This window comes from Cricetulus griseus, chromosome 2 (assembly GCF_003668045.3).
Source record: "Cricetulus griseus strain 17A/GY chromosome 2, alternate assembly CriGri-PICRH-1.0, whole genome shotgun sequence".
Lineage (NCBI taxonomy): Eukaryota > Metazoa > Chordata > Mammalia > Rodentia > Cricetidae > Cricetulus > Cricetulus griseus.
The window spans coordinates 181,951,333-181,976,409 of NC_048595.1; the positions used below are offsets into that span (position 1 = coordinate 181,951,333).

A 25,077-nucleotide genomic window follows, 5' to 3' on the forward strand; every position below is an offset into this window, starting at 1 on the left:
TACCTGTAGCCAATGCTGCAAAACTTTCATTGTGACCTTTGGGAAAACCATTTCATCTTCAGTTTGTAAAATCAAATTTCATAAATCCAATGACTACACAAAGCTCATTTTTTCCAACAAAATAAAAATGAAATTTGGAAGCTGACCTAAAGTTACATTTCCAGGACAATCTATCACTCCACAAAATATACAATATGCATGCTCTACCAAGATATTTATAGCTAGACACAGCATTAGTTCTTAAGAAATACTCTATTTGTGACTGTTATAAAGTGACATTTTCCTGCTCAGAAAGATTAGGACTTATCAGAGTGTATCAACAAAAAAATAAATAATCATGGGTCTGTTTACAGGCCCCAAATCCTCTTTAGGCTGCTAACAAATGCTGAAGTGATAAAGCATGGACTTGAAAATTCTACTTTCAAATTTTGCCCCCTGCCAATATCATATAATCAATATGATTTCTCTAAGGGATTCATTTCTGACCTATTTTACCCTTTTTTTAAAAAAAGCACTAAGTACACAGTGATTTTTGTTCAGTGATGAGCCCACAAGTACTGGCAGCAGAAATGAAATTCCAATATGCTATTTTCTATCTGTGAGGATACAGACAAATTATTAAGCCTCCATTTCATCATCTGAAAAAATGGTACTTAATAAGACCATTCATAGGATTAAACATGTTAATGAGTGCCAAGCTTTGGATGAGCCATCAATAAATATTAATTTGAGTATTATTATACTTATTACCCATCATTTTCTTATTACTTACAATTCTACCACACCTGAAGTCTGTACTACTTAGTCATCTCCTGATGACCCTGCTTCTTCCACCTATACTAAGCCACTATCTTCCCAAAGCTGAGAGATCCTTTTCGAAGACAAAAACAATTATTCCGGCTCCCTTTTCTGCGTAGGGACATAGTCAATCAGAAAGTATTCCAGCTGCCCATAGCACAAGCCTGCCCTGGCTACCTGGCCTGACTATACTCCTCTGCCTCTTTTACCTCTAGTCCCCAATCCCCTTTAAACTTTAGTTTCAGTTGTCTGTGCACAGCCCACACTGTGCTCTTTCACTCTAGAGTTCTGTCCCTGTCCTGGGGCTGTCATATGCTAGTCCAAAAGCTACTTCTCTAACTAGCTGACACGCCTATCTTTCCACAAATCACAGTCTCTTCAAAACGCCTAGCCTGACAAATGCATTACCTGTTTAAAGGATCATTTCCCCCATGTCTGCCTTGCCTCCAAGGTTATAAGGTTGTAAACCTGGAAGGCATATCTCCCAGTTTTGCTCATATAACCCAGTTCAGCCCCAAACCAAGGGAAGAGGAAGACAGTAAATACTACCATAATAAGTGAATGAACGCATACAGGGAGAGGTTAAAATAGCCAGTCTCAAAATGCTGCCTCAGCCCCAGGTTGTTTCCCTAACATACAAGACCTTTTCTTACTTCTTTCCTCCTTCCCTTCTTTTTTTCCCCTCCCTCTTTTCTCCCTTTTCAATACATTTTAGCCTGGCTTTCTCTTCTCCTGACCCAGGTGCTGCCCGCTGGGGAATACAGAGATGGACGAGGAGGAAGGAGCCCAGGCAGCAGAGCGGCGCCCGCGGGCCGGAAGTGCGGCGGGACGGCGGAAGTGCAGCGGGCGCGGGCGGAAGCGGCGGCCCGGCGGCCCGGCGGCCTGAGGCTGAGGTGGGTAATGGCGCTGGCGTTACCGCGAGCGCTCCGTCTGCCGGGTGTAATAGCTCGCGCCCGCTGGAGGAGGCCGCGAGCCCTCGCAGTGGTCTGCGGCGCGCTGCAGACCTCCATTGCAGTTAGAGGGGATTTAATTAAGCCGAGAGCTATAAATCCCTGGGCCACTGGGGGCAGATTGTAAACGCGCGCTTGTGATGGCGCTCTGGGAACTGAATAAATGACGGGAGGGAAAATACAGCTTTTCGAAGAAAGCAGAAAATGTCTCAACTCATGCTTCTTCCAGTGATTCACAGATGCCCTGGTCCCGGGTTTAATTGAATTCTATGAAGTGGCAATATCACACTTGACAGCCTGCTGAGTTGACTGCCTTTTTAAATAAATGTTTTTGAGCAGCCATGTTGACCTTTAATTGGGGGTGAAAAGGTTGAAAAGTGCAGGAAGGAACATTGTGAGTGTCAGGCCCCTCTGGACCCCGTCTTTGCTTTATTGGGCAGAAGCAGCCCTCTGGGCTGTGGACAATAGAAGAATAAATCAGACATTACAGTGCTCAACAAATACTTAGCCCCGTCACTCACCCCTGACAAATACCAACTAATACAATTTTTAATGAGTCCAAGGGTATAAAGTCTCTGACAGTTGTCACTACCGTGAATAAGTATCTGATTGTTTCTAAGGCTCCCTTTAAGTGAAGTTTGCCTTATCCTTATTGATCATGTTTATATAAAACGAATTTCTAGTGTTCTTCTTTAAAAACAACAAAAACACGTGGTCTGGCATGACCCAGAGATTCCCAGTTCCTTAAACACAGGGATGGTACTTAGAATATGTTATATCCCGACATTGGTAGTCAATTTCCCAACTTAAGACGGGCTCCTATAACTAACTACACATTGGTTGCCTTGGTTAATTAGCCACTCTGGCTGTCTCAGTAGAACATTGAACAAGTTGAGATGGCTCTTAGAGGCCACAGTTATCTCCTCATTCAGTAAGATTCTGTGGAGTAGCTTATTAAAATGCACATGATGCACTCTACCAATATTTAACATGAGGTGTGTAACAGGTAAACAGCAGAGAATAAAATGCAAGGGAAACAGCCTGGTGGTGGTGCTTACCTACAATCCCAGCATTACAGTTTAGGCTGCCAGATATTAAGTTCTAGACCAGCCTGAAGACATAGTGAGACCTTGTTTGTACAAACCACCACCAGTAGCAGCAGAAAGCATGGAAATAAGTATGTCCTGGGAAATGCTGAGTTATTGTTTTCCTGAGATAAGGCAGAACTAATCATGGTTCTGTGTAAGATGTTGAAACCCAATAACCTGGAGTCTTGCTGTACTGAAGAATTGCCTGGAACCAGAAAGATGCAGTTGTGAAAATTAAAATTTATAGGTACTTTAAACAGGCTCCAAATTGTCCTCCCTGTTTGCTATGGTCCACTTGAAGCTACCTGCCAGAAAAGGATCAGTAATTTTTGTCTCTTTTACTAGAGGAATATGCAGTTTTATTTAGACAGACTATTGGCAGGTATAATAGGAACAAATATTTTTCTAACTTGAGAATTTTTTGAGCTGTGTTTCTATTTTGTTCCAGTACAATATTGTATTCACAGGGGCACTGTATTGAGAGGCACTATGGAGAGATGTCTTCAAAATAAGTTTGTTTTAATTAAAGTTTTTTTTTGTATTTCATATCTTGTATATGCTCTAGCTGGCCAATATATTTAGTTAGTATTTCTCGTGCTTGGGACTTCAAATATAGTAAGATGTTGAGGTGATGTGGTGTGATTTAGTGAGGGTTTTTTATGATCCTTATTGTAAATACAATTTTTTGCAGTTTTATTCAAGGGATATACATCAGAAGAAACCAAAAGCCAGCTGGAATAGTTCCTGAGTGAGATTTTATTTCTGTTTGCAGTTGTTTTGAAGAGAGATATCCTCTGGCTCAGGTATGTGTGTCTATACATGTAGCAGGACTAAGTGAGCTTCTCCAGCTCTTCTTTTTGTATATCTAGCAAGTTCTAGGGACAAAGTCATTGGGGAGGGGTATATAAAATGAAATGTTGTGGCTAATTCACACAAATACATGATTCCACATCCCTAACCCATTCCTGTACAGGTAGGCACAGGGATCAGAAAGCATATAGACAGTACCTCTCTTCTTTTTCAGTTCTTATCTAAGAGTTAACCTCCCAGAGATGTAAACCTAAAATGCCTGCTGCTTTTAGGTGTCAATCTTTGGCTCTTGATTCTAGAGGCTGGAAGATATAAATACACTGATGCCAAAGGCATGGAAAGGGTCCCGGCTATGTCCTATCACACTAGAAAACTAGAAAAGGGACCAACCATGTACAGAAAGGACTCCTTTTCAGTCAGAGAGAACAACATTAACCACCCCCCCTTTTCACTATAATCTTCCTTGATCAAATATCTTCTAGGCTCTACTTCTTAAAGGTTTTGTCAACTTGCCATTGTAGTAGTGGGGGCGGAGCTTCTAGCACTTGAACTTGCTCAAATTGTATTCAACATATAACATCAGTAATTTCCAGTAATGACTGGTTTACGTTGTTGGCCTTCATCACTGTGCTGTTGTGTTGTCAGTCTTTCCTCTACCCTAAGTTCCTTAAGAGCAGGGATAGTGTCTTAATCACTTCTATGTTTCTAGTACCTGACATTTCATACACTCAGTTCATGCTATAGACAAAAGGCAATGTCCCTGGAGGAAGGCTACTCCTATAAAGAACACAAAAACACCAGTGGGAAAGCAGCAGAGAGAATCACCTTCCACAGAGTGACTAAATGCAGTTAGAAGTAACTCTTTGATTAACAGCTTGGACCAGGGAAGGGTATGTTTGAAAATCCAGACTGTCGCCAAACTGCCCTCTAAGCAGATCTGCCTGGTGAATTGTAGAGCATTTGTTGTGTTGAGATGACTATGCAGGCTGAAAGGCCCAACGGTTCTATATCTACACACCTTCCAGGCTTACCCTGCTCAGCCCTTTACCTAAGCCCTTCACCTTATCTGTTCAGCAAGTATTTGAAGAATTATCTGTGAAGGTATGCTAATTTACTAACTTACCTGGGCCATCAGCATCTTAATTTGATTGTGTCTCAAGGGGAAAGGACCTGTCACATTACTATTTTAAGCTAAATTGCTTAAATAACAGTGAAGAAAAGCCATAGTTGTGTTTTTTGTTTGTTTTTCCCCTCCTTTACTAACAATATCCCAGTGGAGTTCAAAATTCACAACACACACACACACACACACACACACACACACAGTTATGGGGTATATGCTGCTTCCTTCTGTTTACTTGATTACAACCCAAACCAGAATGTTATAGTTATAAACACATGAACTTCCTTTTATTGTTCCAGTACTTCCTCATTTTAATAATGAAATAATAGGAAAATGGGTTTTAGTTCAGTCAGAGGGAAAGGATGTGACATTGAATTATTTGATTTTTTTTTTTTTACTTCTTAATATATATGTGTTATGATAAATAAATCTTTCCGCCAAAAGTCGCCGAGCCCCATTGCCACATGTGAACTTTATGCCAGCCGCCTGCCCAAGTTAGGCCCAAATGAATACACAGAGACTTGTATTAGGTTCAAAGCTGCTTGGCCAATGAGTAGGATTCTCATCTGCTAGCTCAGTCTTAATTATCATAAATCTATATATCTTATGAGACTTATCTTATCAGATGCCTTATTGGCGTCCCTCCTTGCCGGTGGATCACATTGTGCCACTGAAGCAGGAGCAGAGTGGAAAAGAGGCATGCTTCCTGTTTCTCCTTCTTTAAATATAAATCTCCTTGCTATGTCACTTCCTGCCTGGATCACCACTTCTCTACTACATTTCCCAGAATCCTCTTTGACTCCTAATCCCGTCTAACTTGCTGTCTCATTGGCCAAACAGTATTTTATTTAACAATCAATAAGATAAACATACACAGTACATTCCCCATCATATATGGTTTTTGTAAGCTAAGAAAAAAAACACTATTATATTACTTAATAGAAAGTCAGCTGCGGCCATCTGAAATATACTGTGGAAAAAAGATTTTCGTGTTTAAATAGAAACTTATGTGGATCTTGTTAGATTTAGAGATCAGAACCCTGTTTTATACTAAGAGAATTTTCTACCTGAAATGTAATTCTTTCTTCCCATGAACTTTAAAGTAGTGTTAAACAAAACATATAAGCATATGCCCTTGTTCAAGGAAAAAATAGGAATAAACAAAATATGTAATGTACAAAAGAATTGAACAGTTTCCTTAACTAAAATCAGTTCCCAGTTCCAAAAGTTCAAAATATTTTATTAATGGTAGCTGTGAAAGAACAAAGTTATGACTCAGGAGATTGTAGACTCTTACACAACTCAGAGTTGCCAGGGCCTGGTCACAGAATGGATATTTTCAACCTTCGGACTAAACTCTGCTTTGTACAAGCTTATGACTTATTGATATTAAAAGACCAATGAATTGCTGGATTTGCAACAAAACGCCTTGTAGGTCTTCTGTGGTCATCTTTGGAAAGATGAATTGGAAATAAATAGAATATTAGTGACAGATGGAAGATATTTTGAATTGCAAACTTGTTTTTAGCAGTGAAACTGATATTGCTATCTGGGCATAATGTGACAAAAATGTTTTCATGAAATTGTCTTCTTTCTGGGTCAGTATTAAATGTCCGAGGGACTAGGTCATGTTGGTTAAGAAGGATAATGTCAAAAGGAGGCTGTATAACTCCTTATTGTTCCCATTCCTTGAACTGAATGGTTTTGCCCTCAATCTTAATGCTATCTTTATGTGAGGATGGAAGTTTCAAATTAGTTTTTAAACTCTGTTAAGCCCTCATGTCTAATATAAGCTAACCATATTGTTCAGGTTTTCTTGATTTCAGGAATGGGTTTGCAGTCATTCTGTCATAATTGAACTGAACATTGTTTCATACTCTGAATGAGCACTGAGCTGCTCTGACTTTAGGCCAGTTGCTGAGTCAGTACATTTGGGGTGTTGAGGATAGAAGGAGGAGGGAAGCATGTGAAGACCCAATTGTGTTAATAAGTCCAGAATTCCCTATAGCCTACTCCTAAATACTATGAGGCGTGTTCTGTGAAGTCCATGACTTTTCTTGATTAACATTGTTTTATTTTTCTCAGTTGAATATTTCCAAGGAAACCTTTCCTTGACCCTTGACATTATCACATGCACCATCCCATTACAAAATAGACTCCTCTGACATAGTAATCTAGAAGGAATAACTGCTAAGGTCTAAAGATCTAAAACATTCTTGCATGCATGCACTGAAGATTCTCTTCCTGCTGTGTGGCTGTCAGCGGACTACAGGCCAAGGGAAGGGCAACAGTGTTTCTAGATGTGGGGAACAATGCCATGATGAAGAGGATATGCCATTTAAAATAACATTCTAAGTATGTCTAATAGTATGTCCGACTCCCGTGGTTAAACAGTTTCTAGATGAGTGCCAGGCCACTTTAATGTCAGCTCCCCCATTTCCCAGCTTAGTGCTTTCTTAAACCACTGCCTCCAGTTATGAGTAAAGAGTAGAGAGAGCAATTGACAGTAAGCAAGTGTATTTACAATTGTGTGTGGATCTCAAAGTGAATTCTGCATTTTTTCAGCTTCCAAAGATAGAAATGTGTTCAAGGCCTTATGCAATCATGGACCATTCCTGAGCTATTTCTTCATTATGGGATTGCCCTTTCTTGGGTTACAAGGACATTTTGAGACTCAAAGCCTGGAAACATGCTTTTCTTGGGTCTCTGAGAAATAAGAGATGAAGGCCAAGTAGTAGAATTTCCATTTGACAGTTGGCAAAACTGAGGCCCAAATAGATGAAGAGTTTTCCTGCATCTCAGAACTTTGTGGCAGTTGCACTTCTCTTTGGAATCTATGTTTATGGAATACTCCCCTAAGAAAATGTATTCAGGGAATTCAGACATAGAATTCCAATGTAAACTCTACAGGAAAATGAAATTTCAGCTCTAAGTGAACAATTACACTATTTATGTTTAGTTCTCCTGATAAGTTTGAGTGTGAATTGTGTTTATTTAAAATATTTTTGATATCTGCAGCAACTTATTCAGAACTGCTTGGGACAAGTTTTATCTTTAAAGATAATTGCTGGGCGTTGGTGGCACATGCCTTTAATCCCAGCACTCAGGAGGCAGAGGCAAGAGGATCTCTGTGAGTTCGAGACCAGCCTGGTCTACAAGAGCTAGTTCCAGGACAGGCTCCAAAGCCACAGAGAAACCCTGCCACAGAAAAAACAAACAAACAAACAAACAAACAAAGATAATCAATAATTCTAACTTAACACTTTGCTTAAGGGGCTTCTGTTCTGATATACCTGGTTTGAGAAAATCATTAGTATTATAGTAACGACTACTTTTTCCATCCTTAAAAAAATAAGGTCAAGTACAGAAAAAGAGCCCCTGGAAGGGGATTATCCTTTGTTTAAAATCTGTTAATGGAAAAATGATTCTTGAAAAGTTCAGTTTGGGTGTCCTGGTTTGAATTTCTGAAAATTTCTGAGTGAATTCAACTATGACCTCATGCCAGGTTATTTGCTATCCAGTCTTGCATAGACACAGTACTGCCCATTTAAGTAGTGTTCACTGTCTGAAATGTTGAGCTGTATGCAAAGTATTTTTCAGTCCTGCAGTTTCTCACTTCTGCAACCACTGTTGCTAGTAATGTAAGTCTGTTGTCTGCAGCCAATAAAAGCAAAGTTCAAAAAAAAAAATCATTGTCATTATTTATAAAATGCCTCTTAGAATTATTCCATAACCAACAATTTAGCTTTGGTTCTATGTTATGTTTTGATTTACACAGCTTATTTTAAGATGGTCAATATTTGCCTCCACTCTTTTCCTCCTTTTAAGTTGTTAAATCAGGCAAGAACCAGTCAAGGGTGTGTCTTAGTAGCAGGCATTGGTTATAGGATTAATGCCTTTGGAGCAACATCAGATACATCTTCTGATTAATGTATGTCATTTCACTGTCCCACTCTAGACAAGCCCTCATCACTGCTGGGCGATGGACTGCTTGCATTTGGAAACACCCTTTCCTGCTGGCTTTTATGGTGACATACTTTCTAGTTTCCCTCCTACCTCCACAGTCATGCTGCTTGTCCTGGCTTCTCTTTGCTGGATTAGTTGGATTGCCTCAAAGGTCTGCCTTGAGCCCTCCTTTTCTGTACTGCTGAGATTAACTCATCTAGTTTTGTTAGACCCCCTAAAACTCAAGTATCCGGGGTCCCAGGCCACGTTCTCGGTCACCCCAATCACCAGGCGGATTTGAGAGCTTGCTGCAAACTGCACGAGGCTTTATTGTAATTTAACGAGCTAACCCCATGTTAGCTCAGGTCTTTCACCCACCCGCCATGGCGGATGGCTAGAAAAGACGGTTCGAAGCCGCTGCGTACAGATCTTTATAGGGCAGCGTAAGGGGAGTGTCTAGGGGTACGCACAGGCTCACGATTGGTGTGCCTCCAGGCTTGGAGGGCTTGCCCTGTGTTGATTGGTCAACTGGTTGTTATGGCCCATAGGCCCTCCCAGGGTGGTTGCTATGCTCTCTACGTCATTGCTGTGCACTTGTCCGTAAAGCACACCCAGGGTGGTAAAGCATAGCGCCACCAGCTAACTTCTGATTGGCTCCTTGTCACGAGACAGGCATCTGACTTTCTAGTGTCTGGTACAAGGTCATAGAAGCACGTGTTCGGCCATTATGGCTGCCAAAAGGGAAGCTGGTTCCTTCAGTTTCACAGCTGCAGATACAATCCTTATTCCAACAAAAACTCTAATTTTTATCTTTAGCTCTGGCTCTTCACATGAGTACCAAACTTATATATGTCACTGTTCACTTGAATCTCAACCTTTCTCTAACTATTAACAAATTAATCTTCCAAAATATTGGAAACAAAACACTGTTCAAACCCACCAGTGGTTCCCAAGACATATATGACAAATCACACATGGCTTGACAACCATTACAAATTCTGTCTAAAGTCCTATACTGTTCCTCCTTCCTAGGTAATTTTCCACTATTCTTTCTCTTTGATCAGCTCATGTTTTTCTAACCATCAATATCCAACCCACGATTTGGAGTACTTCGTATTTTGTCTATTTATTCATAAACCCTAAATGATTTGAAGCCCTTCTCTTGTGACAGTATCTCCAGTCTTAGCCCACAGTACTCATTTTTCCCTTTGTCTCACAGCATTTTGTATGCTCCTGTTGTTATACTTCCTGTCTTTCTAGTTTACCTGTCATGACCCAACATGTCTCAGCCTTAACCTATGAGGTTCGGCCTGAGTGGGGGGTAGGTGGGGTGTGGACCGGGAAACTCCTAGCAACCCAGGGGTGATAAAGACGAAACACAGGCATCTTGTCATCTTTAGAGAACTCTCAGGTCCATGTTGTAAAACTAGAGTCTTTTCTTTATTTACCATCTTTTTAACGTTTCTTAACCATCCTGCCATGGCCACGAGGAGATCACTTCTTTCCTTCTCTTCCCCTCTCTGCTAGCTGGCTCTGCACCCAACTCTCACTGTTCCTTACACCTCGACCCTCCGCCCAGGTATAGGCCTAATTCAGATGCTTAGGCCCATAGAGATACAAACTAGGAGACATTTCCCACTGAGGCCAGGTCATTCAATAGCAAATTAGTTAGCATCCACTATTCAATGCAGACAGGAGCTCCTGATTCCTGGAGCCCCTGGAAATCGCTCCAGACTTTTACCTGTCTGTGCTTGTTAATGTTCTGACCAGATTTTGGCTCTTCATGAATGAGGATCATCTCTTACTTACTTTCGACCTTTTCTTTCCTCACCATTGTGGAACTAATGGTCATTAGTTTATTAATACTATAAGGCATGATATAACTTTTATCTTAATTAAGAATCACCCTTCTGAATCCACAAACTCCATCTAGAATTCTTGTTGTTTGTATATAGTGTATGAAGTTGAAGTAAACTTTATTTGGAGAGAAATAAACTAAACTCTAGGATAGATGAAGGGAAAATGTAATTGCTTAATTTTACTGAGAATTAGGAGGGGTGTTCATGAATTAAATGGTAGGTATGTAAATTATAATTTTAATGAAATTGTAATCATACTATGTAGATAAGTCCTTGAAACAGCTAAGGAACATTTTCAAAAAGTTACTTCAAAATGATTATATGTAAATGCAATTGAATGTGGCACCTATGGAGTCTAAACAGATATGCAGATCTCTATTCCATGCTCTGGGGAGCCAATGAATCCTTGAGTGAATGTGTAAAGAGCAGATGAAGTCCTAAGTAAATTTGTGTTGTTCACATGGACACAACCATTTCAAAGATAAATGCCCCAATGCATGGGAAACTGGCAAGCAAATCATCACCTCAACTGCACATAGCCAGAGTGAAGCTAAGCAACGTGTTATGTACAGTGGTCCATGAGTAGATGTTGGGATCATTGTTGTAATGCCTTATCTGATTTGATGCCACCTTCTTAGTTCCCCAGGCCAGGTCCCATGACTGGGGCTGAGATACTGGAAAAGTACCTGTGATTCCATCTGCCACCTACATTCTATATTCATATTTAACCACTTGGAATCCACACCTCAATATCTGTTTACTGAGAAATTTAGGTTTTGTCCCTGTACAGTGTCTTTCCTCATCACTTCCAGCTCCACAAGGGTCCTTCCCTCCCTCTCCTGTTCTTATATCCAAGATCTTAAGTTAGGTTGAAGGAAGTGGGGGTTCAAATATAGCTGTTTACAAACTCAAAGAGAAGTGCCAGGAAGGCATCATTTGTCCCTGTATCCCAAGGCTAGGTAGAACCCAGTGGCCTGAGTTGTCACCTCAGCAACCTCACCTAATTTCATAAACTTTCAGTATGCTAAAATAGAGGGTTTGTTCCCCCAAAAGAGGTGTGTGTTTCTTTTCATTTGGGTAAAAATAGGAATGTTATACTTAGATGGTAATGCATATGAAGTGGAGCACTTAACTTCTCACATGGCACAAATGACTAAACGGAAGCCTTGAGCTCACTTTATAGAACACAGGTTCTGCAAGAGCTATGATAATAGTGTTTGGTTAATGTCAGCTCAGCATTAAATTTACATTATAGTCTTGTGCAGAAGCTCCAGCATTATCTGTTAATAACCAAGGCGGTACCTGGGCTTATAGAGACTTCTTGATGTTGCACATGAGCTAACACTGCAGCTTGCTGATGAATGATCATGTGAGCTTAGAGCTTTGGACTCTTTGAATGAATAAAATTCTGGTCAGTGAAGGTCAGTTTCTCTACTCAAGTGAGAACAATGTTGTTTCCCTCCTAATCAGAAGCACACAGTGTTTGAAAAATCCAGGAGCCCCACATAAGTGATGTGCAGCCTAGGCCTGGGCAGCTTGTCATGCTGAAATGAGTAATCCTTAATAAAGGCTCAAACAACCGTAGCATCTTCCTGTACTATAATCAGTTGCTTTCATGGTGTGCCCTTCAGTGCTTCACAGGGAAATGCTGTAAAGGTAAGTTATCTGCTCTATCTTGCTTCAAGGAAGGCTGAATTGGTCCAATCAGTCCTCCCCCCATGTTGTATTTGATTCTGCCATAAAGACCAATGAGTCTGCCTCAGTTGTGTTGGCCGGCCAGTTTCCCTTTCTCTTTCAGAGCCTCTGAGTAGGACTAGACTTGAAACAGCAGGAGTCACTGTCTGTATTGTTAGGCTTCAGAATTTTCTTTAAGCACATTCTAAATCCAGTTTTATGCTTTTTCTGCTTTCTCCAGTCTGTGACAAAGGTGACCCAATTGTGCTTCTTTGATATTATGAGCACAGTTCTTTGTGTTCCTGTCACAGAGACATATAACAAAGGATAAAATTGTGTCTGTCTACATAATAGGAATACTTATTTCATGACTAAAGTAACATAATTTTAAAACAATGTTTTCAGTAAGGCCTAGTGTTACAGGTTTCTAATTTCAGCTGCTTAGAAGGCTAAGGCAGGAGGAGTGCAGGTTCAAGGCCAACCTTGACTACAGAGTGAATTCAAGGACATCCTGAGCTATTTAGTGAGACTCTTAGAGCTTTGTGTTGTATGAAATGGTTTTTACTCTTGGCTTTTTGAGGGGACCACCACCCAGCTCCCAACTACATCACACGCACAGTCTTGCTATTACTTATGAATGCCTGGCCTTAGCTTGGCTTGTTGCTAGCCAGCTTTTCTTAACTGGTCTACCTTTTCCCTCTGGGCTTTTATCTTTCTTACTTCTTCATACCTTACTTTTCTTTTTACTCCATGGCTGTCTGGGTGGCTGGCCCCTGACATCCTTCTCTTGTTGCTCCTCTTCTTCCTAATTTCTCCTTCTATTTATACTGTCTGCCTGCTAGCCCCTCCCATCCTTTCTGTTGCCTAGCTATTGGCTATTCAGCTCTTTATTAGGGCCACCAAGTTTTTAGACAGTCACCTTCACAGAGTTAAACAAATGCAGTATAAACAAAAGTCACATACCTTAAAATAATATTCTACCACACCTTTGCCCAGAATTTGTGAGTCCCTAGGTTCAGTTCCCAGTACAGGGAATTGAGGTGGAACTTTGGCAGCTCATGATAGGAACTAATAGGCAGAGAGCACTTTTCAGTATGTTTTTTAATAGTACTAAGATATAGTTCAAAAATAATCAAACTAATGAAAATGTCACTTTGATAGAGTAGCCCACATAAAGATTTTACTTCAGAAAGACATAATTTGGTGAATGTGACTTTGATAGCCATGATGTTAGGGTTTACAGAATTAGTAAAATGAGCTCAGAAGAGTGTTCAAGTATTCCCACTGGAGCATATCATTTTACATTTAATTTTTTACAACTATAAGTGAACTTCAAGAATTAAGGAGTTTTAGCTTTAATGCCTGTCTAGGCAAAGAATATGGAGCTTTTTCTTTATATCGGTCTCTAATATAAATTTATAATACACTACTGTGAAAGAAATAAATTAATCAAACAATATAGTAAAATTGCACGTACCTTAGACCATTAAAAATACACAAGTTGTAAAACTGCGTAGCATTGATGCCTTTCTCAGTAAATAAATGTGCCTGGTTTAAGTAATTAAAAATGTGTGAGAAAGTAGAAACAGAGAGTAGAAAATAGCAGTAGTTGTAAGCAGAGTGGCCTTAGCATCACTGAAGACTACTTAGTTCTCTGGTTGGTTGAACAAATATTCCAGCAAATCTGAAATGAATGGCAGCTCTGTTTACTATGGCAGCCTTTATTTGTCTTGGGTGCAGCCAAGACCACATGCTGTGTTTTATCATGTTGGAAATACTGAAGCTGATTTCCGTTGTAGATGTGAATTTTTTTTAAAGCCTTAACACCTCAGTCTCAAGTTAGCTAGGTAGAAGAAATAAGTTTTCCTTTCCCTTCCATTCCAGCCAAACATCAATAAATCTTCTGTGCCTCCCCCAAACACATGTAGCTATAGTTCACCATCCTGGTCACAGTCTTGGTACACTGCTATAACAGGTCCCATACTTCTCATTTCCAAGGCCTATCTCTCCAATGTTTATAAAGCTAATTTTAAAATTTATGTGGATATCAAGGCTTAACACTTAGTTGAGAGTTTCACAGACTGCTGTAGCATTCTTTACATTCACTTTCTAAAGTAATTCTAAATAGCAGATTTGTGCAGAATTCATATTCCATTCCTTTTTCTTGGATTGCCAGGTCATTTAGTTAGCAGGGAAACCTGGGTAGAAGTAGAAAGGTAGAGGCTTATGAACGAGGTAGAGGAAGGATCCTTGCTTTTATGGATCAGTATCTGCACTTTTTGTCCTGTGGCCTTTATTGTAGTTTGATATAAGTTGGTAGTTTTTCTAAAGTCATATGTATCATTCTGTCTGAAGTAAATTTAAGACTAATTTACACTGAGAAGCCTAGTTGCCAGAGAAGTGTAGCACTTAAAAAAATCATGCTCTGTGAAGTCTCGCACAGGAGATTTGAAGTGGTGGCAATACCAACTGAACTGCCTCAGTCCAAAATCAGTAGACACCCTGAAAGGCAGTAACTTTTACTTTAGAGACAGGCCTAAAGAATGACTGCTGTCCACACTGAGTGATGGAGCAGAGGTGAGATTGTAGAAGGAGGACAATCTGAGCAACTATTTAAGTACTATAATGTATTCATTGATTGTGTATGCTGAGAAGTACTGATATGAACAATAGCTGTTCTTATAGAGCTGCACTATAGTAGAAGACACATAAATAACGGTAAATAGTCAGGGGCATCCTGAAATGGAAACACGTATAATAAGGTTATGTATTAGGTTGATTCACAAAAATACTGTGACTATGAGGATACAGAGTTACAGCTTACATTGGTAAGGTGGTTAGGAGACCCTTCAAGGCGTAGTTTGAGTCCTAGGGCAAAGTGAGGAGAAGCTATGTGTCCTCATGGAGCGAAAGAGAGGCAGTGCAGTGCTACTGGTGAAGAAATGGTCTCTGGATGTTCAAAGACTAGAAGGAAAATTGTCATAGGTGCCACTTGCCAACGTAAAGGAGGAGAAAGTAGTAGAGTTAGAGAGGTAAAGAAGCTAAGAAATTATAATCATCCCAGGAATGAGTTCATCTAGGGGATAGTGGAAAATGGTAAAGGTAACCATACATGTGTGTTTTAGAAGTTAAATTGTAGCATTTAGAGATTTAAAGAAAAGGCTGGAGGCTCAGTGAAACAAGTAGGAATAATAGGGTGTCTTAGTCAAGCAGAGAAGCAGAATGGGGGGAGCTTCAAAGCCCAATGTTTGACATGCTGCTATTAAACTGTTCCTTCTGGAATCTCTCCAATAAAAACACTGGTGCACTGATGTATGAAGCTTTTGAAAATCATGGCACTCTCCTTTTAAAACACTTCTTAGGTGTTGAGCAGGCTTCTTTCCTGACAAGTTAACTCAGACTACGCCTCTCTTACGATTTCTCTACCTGCAACTTCCAGTGTAGAAGCAGAGATCTCAGAGATGGCTCACACTGTCAGCTGGGAACTGTATGCCATTTACTTACTATTTCTTTTACCATGGAAGGACTGGGTGGTGTTGGATGCTTGCCAATAAGATTAAACTGTCCTTGTGACTAAAAACCATCTCAGGACACCTCCACTTTTAGGGAGTCATCAGGACGCTGGCAACATCTGCAGTTGAAATTTAATTTCATATGCAAATTAACAAACTCATGCAGTTTGCTTACAGAAACCAAGTGATTAGGCTCAAAACTAATCCATAAATAGGGTTTGGTTTTTTTCTTTTTCTTTTTTTTTTTTTTTTAATTCTAAGTTCTGTTTTGCCTAGAGTACAGCGGATTTATTGTGGACATTTGCCAAACATCTGGACCTCTCTGGCACTCTTAGACTCAAAGATACAATTCTGAAACTTTCAGATCCAATCATAAGCTTGCAAGTTACCACTTGTATTCTAAGAGCAGAGTTGATGGTGCATAAGTTTACTGGCTTATTTTTCTTTTGGCAGGATTAAAAATGCTCTGGTTTCAAGGAAATAGCCTGCAGATTGCCAAATCCTCCTTTGGACTCTTGCGAAATCTCACTGCCTCTAACACCCCTCTGCCTGTGCTGACCTTATTCACAAAGGTACTGATTGAAAAACTAAAATTCCACTTAAAAAATAAAGTATTATCATTGTTGGGTGAAAAAAAGTTATATAGCCATGAAAAAGGGTCAAATCTGTAAAGAAAAGCAATGGGAAATTGTTTCTTCAGACTTGTTCTTCAGTTTTTCCTGCCAAGACATTTCATTCTTTCTGTTATTGAGGGTACACTAATATATACAATGGTCATTTTACCCCAAAGTTAAAAAAGAACTTTAGACTATAATTATGATGTTTAAAGCTGTGCTATTTAGAAATAAGTCAGTTCTTGTTATTTGTGGTAGTTATGTCCTAAAAACACTATAAACATTGAAATAGCTAATACTAAACCTAAGAAAAGCACTGAATTGCATTCCAATAAGCCCCTGGCCACAGTATTTTTTTGTGATTAACTATATATAACCTTAGTGTATAAGAGTTTCTGTTTAAAGATGTCTTATTCAGTACGTATTATTTAGTCATTAGCGTTTTGCTCATGGCCAACAATACTACAACTCATGCCTAAATGAAGCTTGTCTGACATTTGTATTTTCTCCATGAGGCACACCACAGCTTTCTTTTAAAAAACAAAGCCCCCACACACACACACACAATTGGTATTACCCATACAATCACACCTGTAAGGGACTACCTGTAAGGATACTAACTGATATGTACAGTATGGAAGCTAAAACAAGAAGGTAAAGCATTAGCTTATTAGACCTTACTTTAGAACTGAACACTTCTGGCAACTCAGACTTGTTCTAGCTTTGTGCATTAGCATGTTGGTGACTGACTATAAAAGTGCTTCCAGTATCGTTTGGGGAGTTACAAATTTTATCACTTAGGTAAATTCACAAATAACCTATGAATAATGAAGACTGGTTGTACTTGCTTTTTTTAACCCTAGCATTACTGTTAAACCACAGGGGTGTGTGTGTGTGTGTGTGTGTGTGTGTGTGTGTGTGTGTGTGTGTGTGTGTGTGTGTGTGTGTGTGTGTGTGTGTGTGTGTGTGTGTGTGTGTGTGTGTGTGTGTGTGTGTGTGTGTGTGTGTGTGTGTGTGTGTGTGTGTGTTACATAAGAGATGTGTGGGTATATGTCTTCTTCTGTCTATGTGAGCACACATGTGTGTGCAGATGCAATGGAGGCCTAAGGTTGATATCAATAGTCTTCCCTCAGTCACTCTCCACCTTAGTCTTTGAGGCAGGATCTCTCAGACTTGAGATAGCCAGTCTAGCTAACTCACCTGCCCTGGGGATCTCCTATCTCTGCCTTACAAGCACTGGACTTCCAGGCAAGTCATCATGCCCACCCAGCATTTCCATGGGTTCTAGGGATCTGAACTCTAGTTCTCAAGCTTGTACTGCAAGTGATTTAACCACTGAGCCATCTCTTCCCTGCCTTAGTTTAAAATTTTTAGTTTTCACCCTGTAATCTTCAGTAATGTCTTCTTCCTAGTTAACATCACTTTGTGGAATTTATAATAAAAAAGAAACATGAAGACAACAGAAGTTACTTTTTTAAACACAGCAATTCAAATAAAAAATCAGATTTTCAAATTTTAGCCATTTGACAATTTAAAACAAGTTCTGACAGTTGTCTAATAACAAGGTCTGCTAGTTATGATGGTCCACACCTGTGTCTCCCAGCACTTGGGAGTCAGAGAGAGGCAGGAGCAGGTTCAATACCAGCCTAGCCTACATAGCAGATACCAAATCAGCCAGGGCTTACATAATAAGGCCTTATCTGAACCTCAACCCACCCCCAAAATATAAAATTAAGCTTCTAATTAAGAATATTTCATCTAAATTTTGTATCATCAATATATATTGTACTGTTGGAAATTATAAAGCCAAAAATATTCCATTATCTGAGACAATAGCTCCAGAAAACTAGTTGTACTCACTTGGCCTATGATTGCCATGCACTCTTTTTTGGTTCCATCAGCAGTTGAGATAGCCAAGAACATTTGCAGAAAATAATCAAACAAACAAAAACCCAATCTTCCATTCATCTTAATATGTATACTGAACCTTGTGAAGTACATAATAAGATATAAGTAACGCACAGTCCAGTAAAAGAAGTATGAAAGTCAAGAATTTGTCCTTTGTCTAAGGCAAGTAGTAGAGAGCACTTTTCAGATTGAGTTTAAAACACAGGGTTTGGTGGTTGTTTTGGTTTCTGGTTCCAGAGAGTGCTTGATTCAGAAAACAAGGTTACCAGTCTCTTCAGTTTTGTAATCTTCTGGATTAAATTCATCTTCGTTTTGGCTCTTCTTCTTTATGACTGCAACAACCCTAAGCCCAGATCTCACATTTCAGGTATCTATGGAAATAGCAACAGAAGGCCCATGGCTATTCATGGCTCTGATTGGCCCATCTCTGAACCAAGCATCAGCAAAAGAGATAGGATGCCCTGAATGTTTGCACCTCTGTCAAACGTTTCCCCCTTTCTTGCTTAGAGACAGAATTAGCCACATGCTAAGAGAAGTTCCTGTGGAACAAAACTGTAACCTTCTTGCTACAAGAAAGGATGAGTGGGTGTTAGATGGCTATCCAGTAGTTCAAGAACAACAAAGTAACAAGTGCCAGGGAGAATCTTCAGAAAGGCCATTCTGACCGTGGGCCTTTTCTTGTCTGGGTTGCTTATCCTTTCCAAAGGGTGATGAGCCTTTGGAAAGATATACACTCACATATTTGCATTAGCAATTTATAGAAACCTCCACAAGCCTGCCTTTAAAAGCAAAACACCTTTATGAGGTTCATCTCAAGCTTTTACTATAAAAGCAAAATATAAAGAGGTGCATTTGGTATATCTGCAACTTAGCATATTCATTTTGCTTTTACTTTCAGGCTCTTATATTGATCTTGACACTTTCTCAGGAAATTTTAGCATGAGTGTCTTACAGCAACAAACTGTCCACAATCTGTTTTTTGTTAACACTAATAACAATTTGATGAGGTGAATCCAGCCAAAAGGCCTAGAAATTTCTAAGTTCTTTTTTTCAAAACATGCCCTGAGTTTAGCTGAAATAAAGGCATGTCTTGTACATAATAACTTATCTCTTCCTAATGTATTAAAAAGCAGCTTTTACACAAGCAGAACTAATACTGAATCTATGTTGAGCAGCTTTTACACAAGTAACAGTAATGCTGGGTATTTTGACTTCACATAAACGAACCTATAGCTGGACTCTTTTCTTACGCACAGTGGCTAAGAAACCATTAATATCTGCCAGTCTGTGTTCTCCCCCATCTTCCCCATAAGGGAGTTGAAGAATACAAACCACAGCAGGTCCTTGAACTTCCTATGCTTCATGTAGAACATTAGTTCATTGTGGATACCTCTAATACTAAAACTGAAAACACACTGTGAAGTTCTGTAGTCATTCATCTGAATTGAAGAGACTTTTTTTCTCCTTTTAAGGGTAGAACAGTCACTATTTCTCTCCTCCCTGATACAATTATTCCTCTGGACTAATTTGGAAAAACAGGCTGATGAAGTTCAGTACTTCCCAGTCATAAAAGACTTAAACCATTCAGGTCAATTGTATGAAGCCACCAAGTTTCTCCTTACTTAGGAACAACAGAGCCCTTTGCTAGGTAGATAGGTCAGTGATAAATAGGGAGTATGTAATGTACAACACACACACACAGGTATATATACACATATAAGGAAAATAAAAACAACAAACAAAAAGTACAGAAAGCATCTATCATGAAATAGTGGCTGTTTATGAGAGTCTGTGGTAATGTTTTGCTTTGGAAATAAAGTCATGTGATCTAACTATCCTTTGGAGAAAATGCAACATGCCTATGGTGTGTGTTTGGAGTTTTTCGTTGTTGTTTTGTTTTGTTTTTTTCTTGGGTGGGGGTGTTATACCAAATACCTGCCTTTGGGTTTAACAGCTTTTGTTTTTCCTCTAGGATCCATGCCCACTCTGTGATGAAGCCAAAGAAGTCCTCAAGCCTTATAAAGACAGGGTAACTTTCATGTATTTGGGGTGGACAGAGTTTACTGTATAAAGTATATGCTTAGAACTTTTCTTTAGGAAAAGAGATTAAATGGTTTTCATTTAGAGTTCCTTTTTATTCCTTAGAGAGTTTAGTACTGACTGATTTCCATGAAACTCATTACCCCTAAGTGGTTTTCTCTGAATATTACTGGACTTTTTTTTCCTCTCTGATGCTTACTGTGAATCAGAGTTAACTATCAGAGTGTTCATGCTTACTTTAAACTTCAGCCCCATTCCTTTTATCTTACCTTGTAACTTCCATGGACGTGTTTTCCTTTAGCAAACCATTGTAGCTGGGCCATCTTTACACCAAGACACTTACATCTTTATTTCTAGGCAGCTTCCCAGCTGGTACCTTATTTCATTGGAAACAGAGTAGAGCCCTGCTGCTGGATGGAGCAGGTGCAACAGAAAAGTAGGGAAATCGGGAGGTAGAGTAAAGGTAATGAAACTAGTCAGGCTTTGGAAATGTAGGCCATTGGATTACTGTAGGCCTGCAACAAACAGGAGAAAAGCTATGTGTTTTCTCCTTTACAAAGTCTGGGATTGGCACATCATTATGGTTGCTGCATGGCTCTATGGCCTATAAAACATAGTGCTTTAACCTATCCGTGCTTTAGTTTATTTTACAGGAGGTGGACATCACACTTCCAGAAAATTCTACTTGGTATGAAAGGTATAAATTTGACATCCCTGTATTCCATTTGAATGGCCAGTTTCTGATGATGCATCGAGTAAATATCTCAAAGCTTGAAAAACAGCTTCTGAAACTTGAGCAGCAGGTGCTGAAGACAAACTGATGCCTCGTGATTTCCACCTTCTCTGTCAGAAGGCATCTGCCTGAGGGTATGGGTAGTGTCTTGAATTTCCTCATCACTGTCACAGTACCCTTATAAATACGTTGCCATTACTCTTCTGATTGATTAAGTACCCATATGAGAACAGTTTACTTATGGGCATTTTGTAAACTAGGAGCACATTGTGTGGAGGGGGAAGCTGTAGAGTGGGAGAGGTCTATTTGCTGACTTTATTTTTCCCTCGCCCATGAGTGTAAAGCCCTTGTCATGCACTGAACAGTGTCCTGATGGGAAGAAGGCACTGCAGTCTGCCACTGAGCAGTCCTGGAGCCTAACTTGTAGTGGAGTAAATGCTCTCCCTCTTAGTAAAGTGAAATGTGAATTGTTAATATCTGTGCACAGTCAATAAAGGGCTTTTTTAGCGAATACATCTGCATGCAGCCTATTTCAGTGGAATTTAATAATACCTGTTTAAAATTAATGTTCACTTTTGTGGAGTAGAAGAGAATAATTATTCTAGCCAAAGAAGCTTCACTTCAGAAAGACAAAGGAGCCTTAATCCTCCACAATGTATATAATAGACTCAGCTGTACATATCATCGTGGAACTGATTTGTAATGTTGAAGACTTAAGTTATCATCAATTAAGTTAATTCAACTAATTGTAAGATAGTAACTTTGTCTAATTTTAGTCTCTTGAGAAAATCCTTTTTTTTTGGGGGGGGGGGTTTCGAGACAGGGTTTCTCTGTGCAGCTTTGGAGAAAATCCATTTTTAATCATAACTGCACATATGTACCATCTAAACATGAAGTACTATTTTATATAAAATACTAAAGATGTAGTTTTGTACCCTTTATTTGTATTTTGTCAGATTTGTTAAACATGGATTCACTTAAAAACAAAACTGTATTTTCTCTTAAATCACATGGCTATGAGGTTCTTCTGTGAACTGAACTGTTTGTATATCATGAGCCACTAGATCTGTAAATGATCAGTGTGATTTGGTCTCAGAATATTATAGCCCACTAACCTTAGACATTGTCCTTATATTATACATGAGGAAGAATCTAAAGTTTAGGGAATTTGTGTGACTTAATTCATAGTAGCCCAGCTACTCAGCCACTTGGCCAGTTCTTGCCAGAACCATGGCATTTCTAATGTTCTCTGGACTTACTGTAGTTGTTCCGTTGTATTATTTCAAATACAGCATCTCCAGCCATTGTGGGTTCAACACAAAATAAGCCATCTAAAAATCACAATGTCACAATTTAAAAAAAAAAAAAAAAAACAGCCTTACATTGGCTGGAGAGATGACTCAGTGGTTAAGAGCACTTGCTGCTCTTCCAGGACTTAGGTTCATTTCCCATCACCCATATGTTGGCATACAACCATCCATAACCACAGTTCCAGGGGATCCAACAGGCACACATGTGGTCAGTACATGTATGCAGGCAAAAAACTCATACACATAGAGTAAAATACGTAAATCTAAAAAATTAAAATCAAAAAAGCCTTATAACTGAAGAGCAGTGTTCATACTTTACATAAGCCCTTTAGTAGACAGACTTCTAGAATGACACCAGTGTCTTCACCTTGTATAATTCCCTCCCCCGTGAGTGAATAGAAATATAGCTGTGTGATGCTACATGGCAAAGGAGAGATTATCCTGGGTGTTCCTGCTTTAATTAGATAAGCCATTGAAAAGCTTCAGAGAAGTCAAAGAGGTCATTTCTAGCTATCCTGGAAGTAAGAAAATATCTGTCTTGTGAACTGCCTGTTTGAGGCCACATAGAAAAAAGCTGGGGGAAGTCTCTAGGAAGTAAATAGTTCCTGGTACAAAACAACAGGAAAATAAAGACATCAGTCTCATAACTTCAAGGAAGTAAGTTCTGCCAGTAATCAATGAGCTCAAAGAGGACCTAGCCCCGAGAGAGAACTGCTTCCCTAGATAGCACCTCAACTTCAGTTCAGTGAGTCTCTGCTCAGAGAACCTAAATACTGCACAGCAGACCCTCCAACAATAAGGTTGGCAATAAAGCATTATCCTGCTGAGTATTACCAAGTGGTTATGGTATATAGGAAGTGCAGAGGCTAAAGGTAAAATAGAACTTCATCAAAATAGTTTCAACAGTAGGGTCTTCTTCAAGCAATGATTCTACAATGTGGCTGTGTGTGATAGTGTACTCCTTTACTTCCATCACTCAGGAGGCAGAGGCAGGCAAATCTCTGTGAGTTCGAGGCAAGACAGCCAGAGTTACATAGCAATACCCTTTGTTTAAAAAAAAAAATCTATATTGTACTTACTTTCAAGATATTCAAACTAAGGTATTGGCTAAGGCATTAAAAAATAATAATGCCAATTCCAGAAACTATTAGGTCACATCCAGGATTACATAAGATTAAGGAGAGGATATTGAGAGGGATTGAAAAAAAAGTTAAGAAAGGCTCTCACTTAGTTTCCACCAAAAGCAAAGGTACGGAGTTACCTGCTATCAAGAGAGGTCTGTGAGAATAGTCAGAACACAGTGGTCTAACTATGTCTTTGGCAGTCATTTGAGAGCTGGTTTGGAAAACATGTTTGGTTTGCTGTTATGAAGGAAGCTACAATTTTGTTTGTCTAGAGAAGGTGTGTGTGTGTGTGTGTGTGTGTGTGTGTGTGTGTGTGTGTGTGTGTGTGTGTTCAAATACACACATGCATATGTGTGTATATTTGTGTGCCTGTGTTTGTATCTGCCTGTCTGTCTTCCCTGACCAAATGTGGTCCAAGCATAGGTTTGTATAAAGTACCTTCAGTATAAAATTAATATATATGTAATATATATACATATATTATATATATATGTATATCTTTACTACATATGTTGTTTATATACTATAGCATATATAAGCTCACTATAGCTATCCCATAATATGAGCATTGATTACCTGAGGGGCAGTGGTGGCGCACACCTTCAATCCCAGCACTCGGGAGGAAGAGGCAGGCAGATCTCTGTGAGTTCAAGGCTGGCTAGCCTGGTCCACAGAGTTCCAGGACAGGCTCCAAAGCAATACAGAGAAACCCTGTCTCGGAGGAAGAAAAAAAAAAGGAAAAAAGACCTAATGTTTTTTACTTACAAATGTCAACAAATTTACTTCTCATTTGAGAGAGCAGTGATTATGTGATGAAGATTCATGGAACTCTTCAGGAATCACTCTGATCCCTGTAGCTGGCAAAGAGAAAGGCAGATACCTAGAAATGTGGTATCTAAAAAGCAATTTAGTTATGCTACTGTTGACAGGTATAAGAATGTCACAGTCATTTTCCTGTGATATTTGTAACTGCAGGTACTTGTCTGAAATTATGTTCTTGGAGACTAAATTTTCTTATGTAAACATTTATACCATAAGCTCAATGTCTACCCCCAAAAGTGATACAGCTTTCCATTTTTCCCCCTCTTCCTTTAAGCTAATACATTAAGAAGGACTAGAAGGAACATTGAATTTGGGTCTTCTGCTATCAAATGGTCATGCAGTCTTTTAACAGACACCTCATTGTAATGTCATAAGGACTTACTGGAACTCATACTGTTTGGACTGTTCTTTTGAGAAAACATTATTTACTCAAAGGAGGGTTTTGGTTTAATAATGTAACAACTCCATGAGCATCTGCAACAGAAATCACAATATGGCATGCCATTATGAGACATGAGAAACAGATACTGCCCTTACACTGTGCCCTAGCTTCCTTTTCTTTCATTCTGTCCAGGCTCTGAGCTCCCCTGCTCATACACTGGACCTTCTTCCACAAAGCTGCAGCCTGCCCATGCCCATAATTCCTTCTGAGATTCCTATTCCACAGTACAATGCTCTGAGCGGCTCAAGGCCAGCTCTCCTCAGCTTCTCTATTTTAGAATCTCAGTAGAAATTGTACTCATATTTTACAATCAGCCACCTAAATC

General features: G+C 39.4%; 1 protein-coding gene across 2 annotated transcripts; it reads left to right on the plus strand.

Moving 5' to 3' along the window:
* The first annotated feature begins 1,638 nt into the window (after nucleotides 1-1,638).
* On the plus strand, nucleotides 1,639-21,567 carry C2H5orf63 (chromosome 2 C5orf63 homolog). Of its 2 annotated transcripts, none has more exons than XM_027400932.2 (5): nucleotides 1,639-1,691; nucleotides 3,528-3,639; nucleotides 16,213-16,331; nucleotides 20,254-20,310; nucleotides 20,963-21,567. In XM_027400932.2, the coding sequence occupies exons 3-5, from the start codon at nucleotides 16,221-16,223 to the stop codon at nucleotides 21,140-21,142; spliced, it is 348 nt and encodes a 115-aa protein (XP_027256733.1). In that variant the 5' UTR covers nucleotides 1,639-1,691; nucleotides 3,528-3,639; nucleotides 16,213-16,220; the 3' UTR covers nucleotides 21,143-21,567. The 2 variants fall into 2 exon arrangements, with proteins under 2 accessions (XP_027256733.1, XP_035296033.1); XM_035440142.1 differs by having other exon boundaries at nucleotides 20,975-21,567.
* The last annotated feature ends 3,510 nt before the right edge of the window (nucleotides 21,568-25,077 follow it).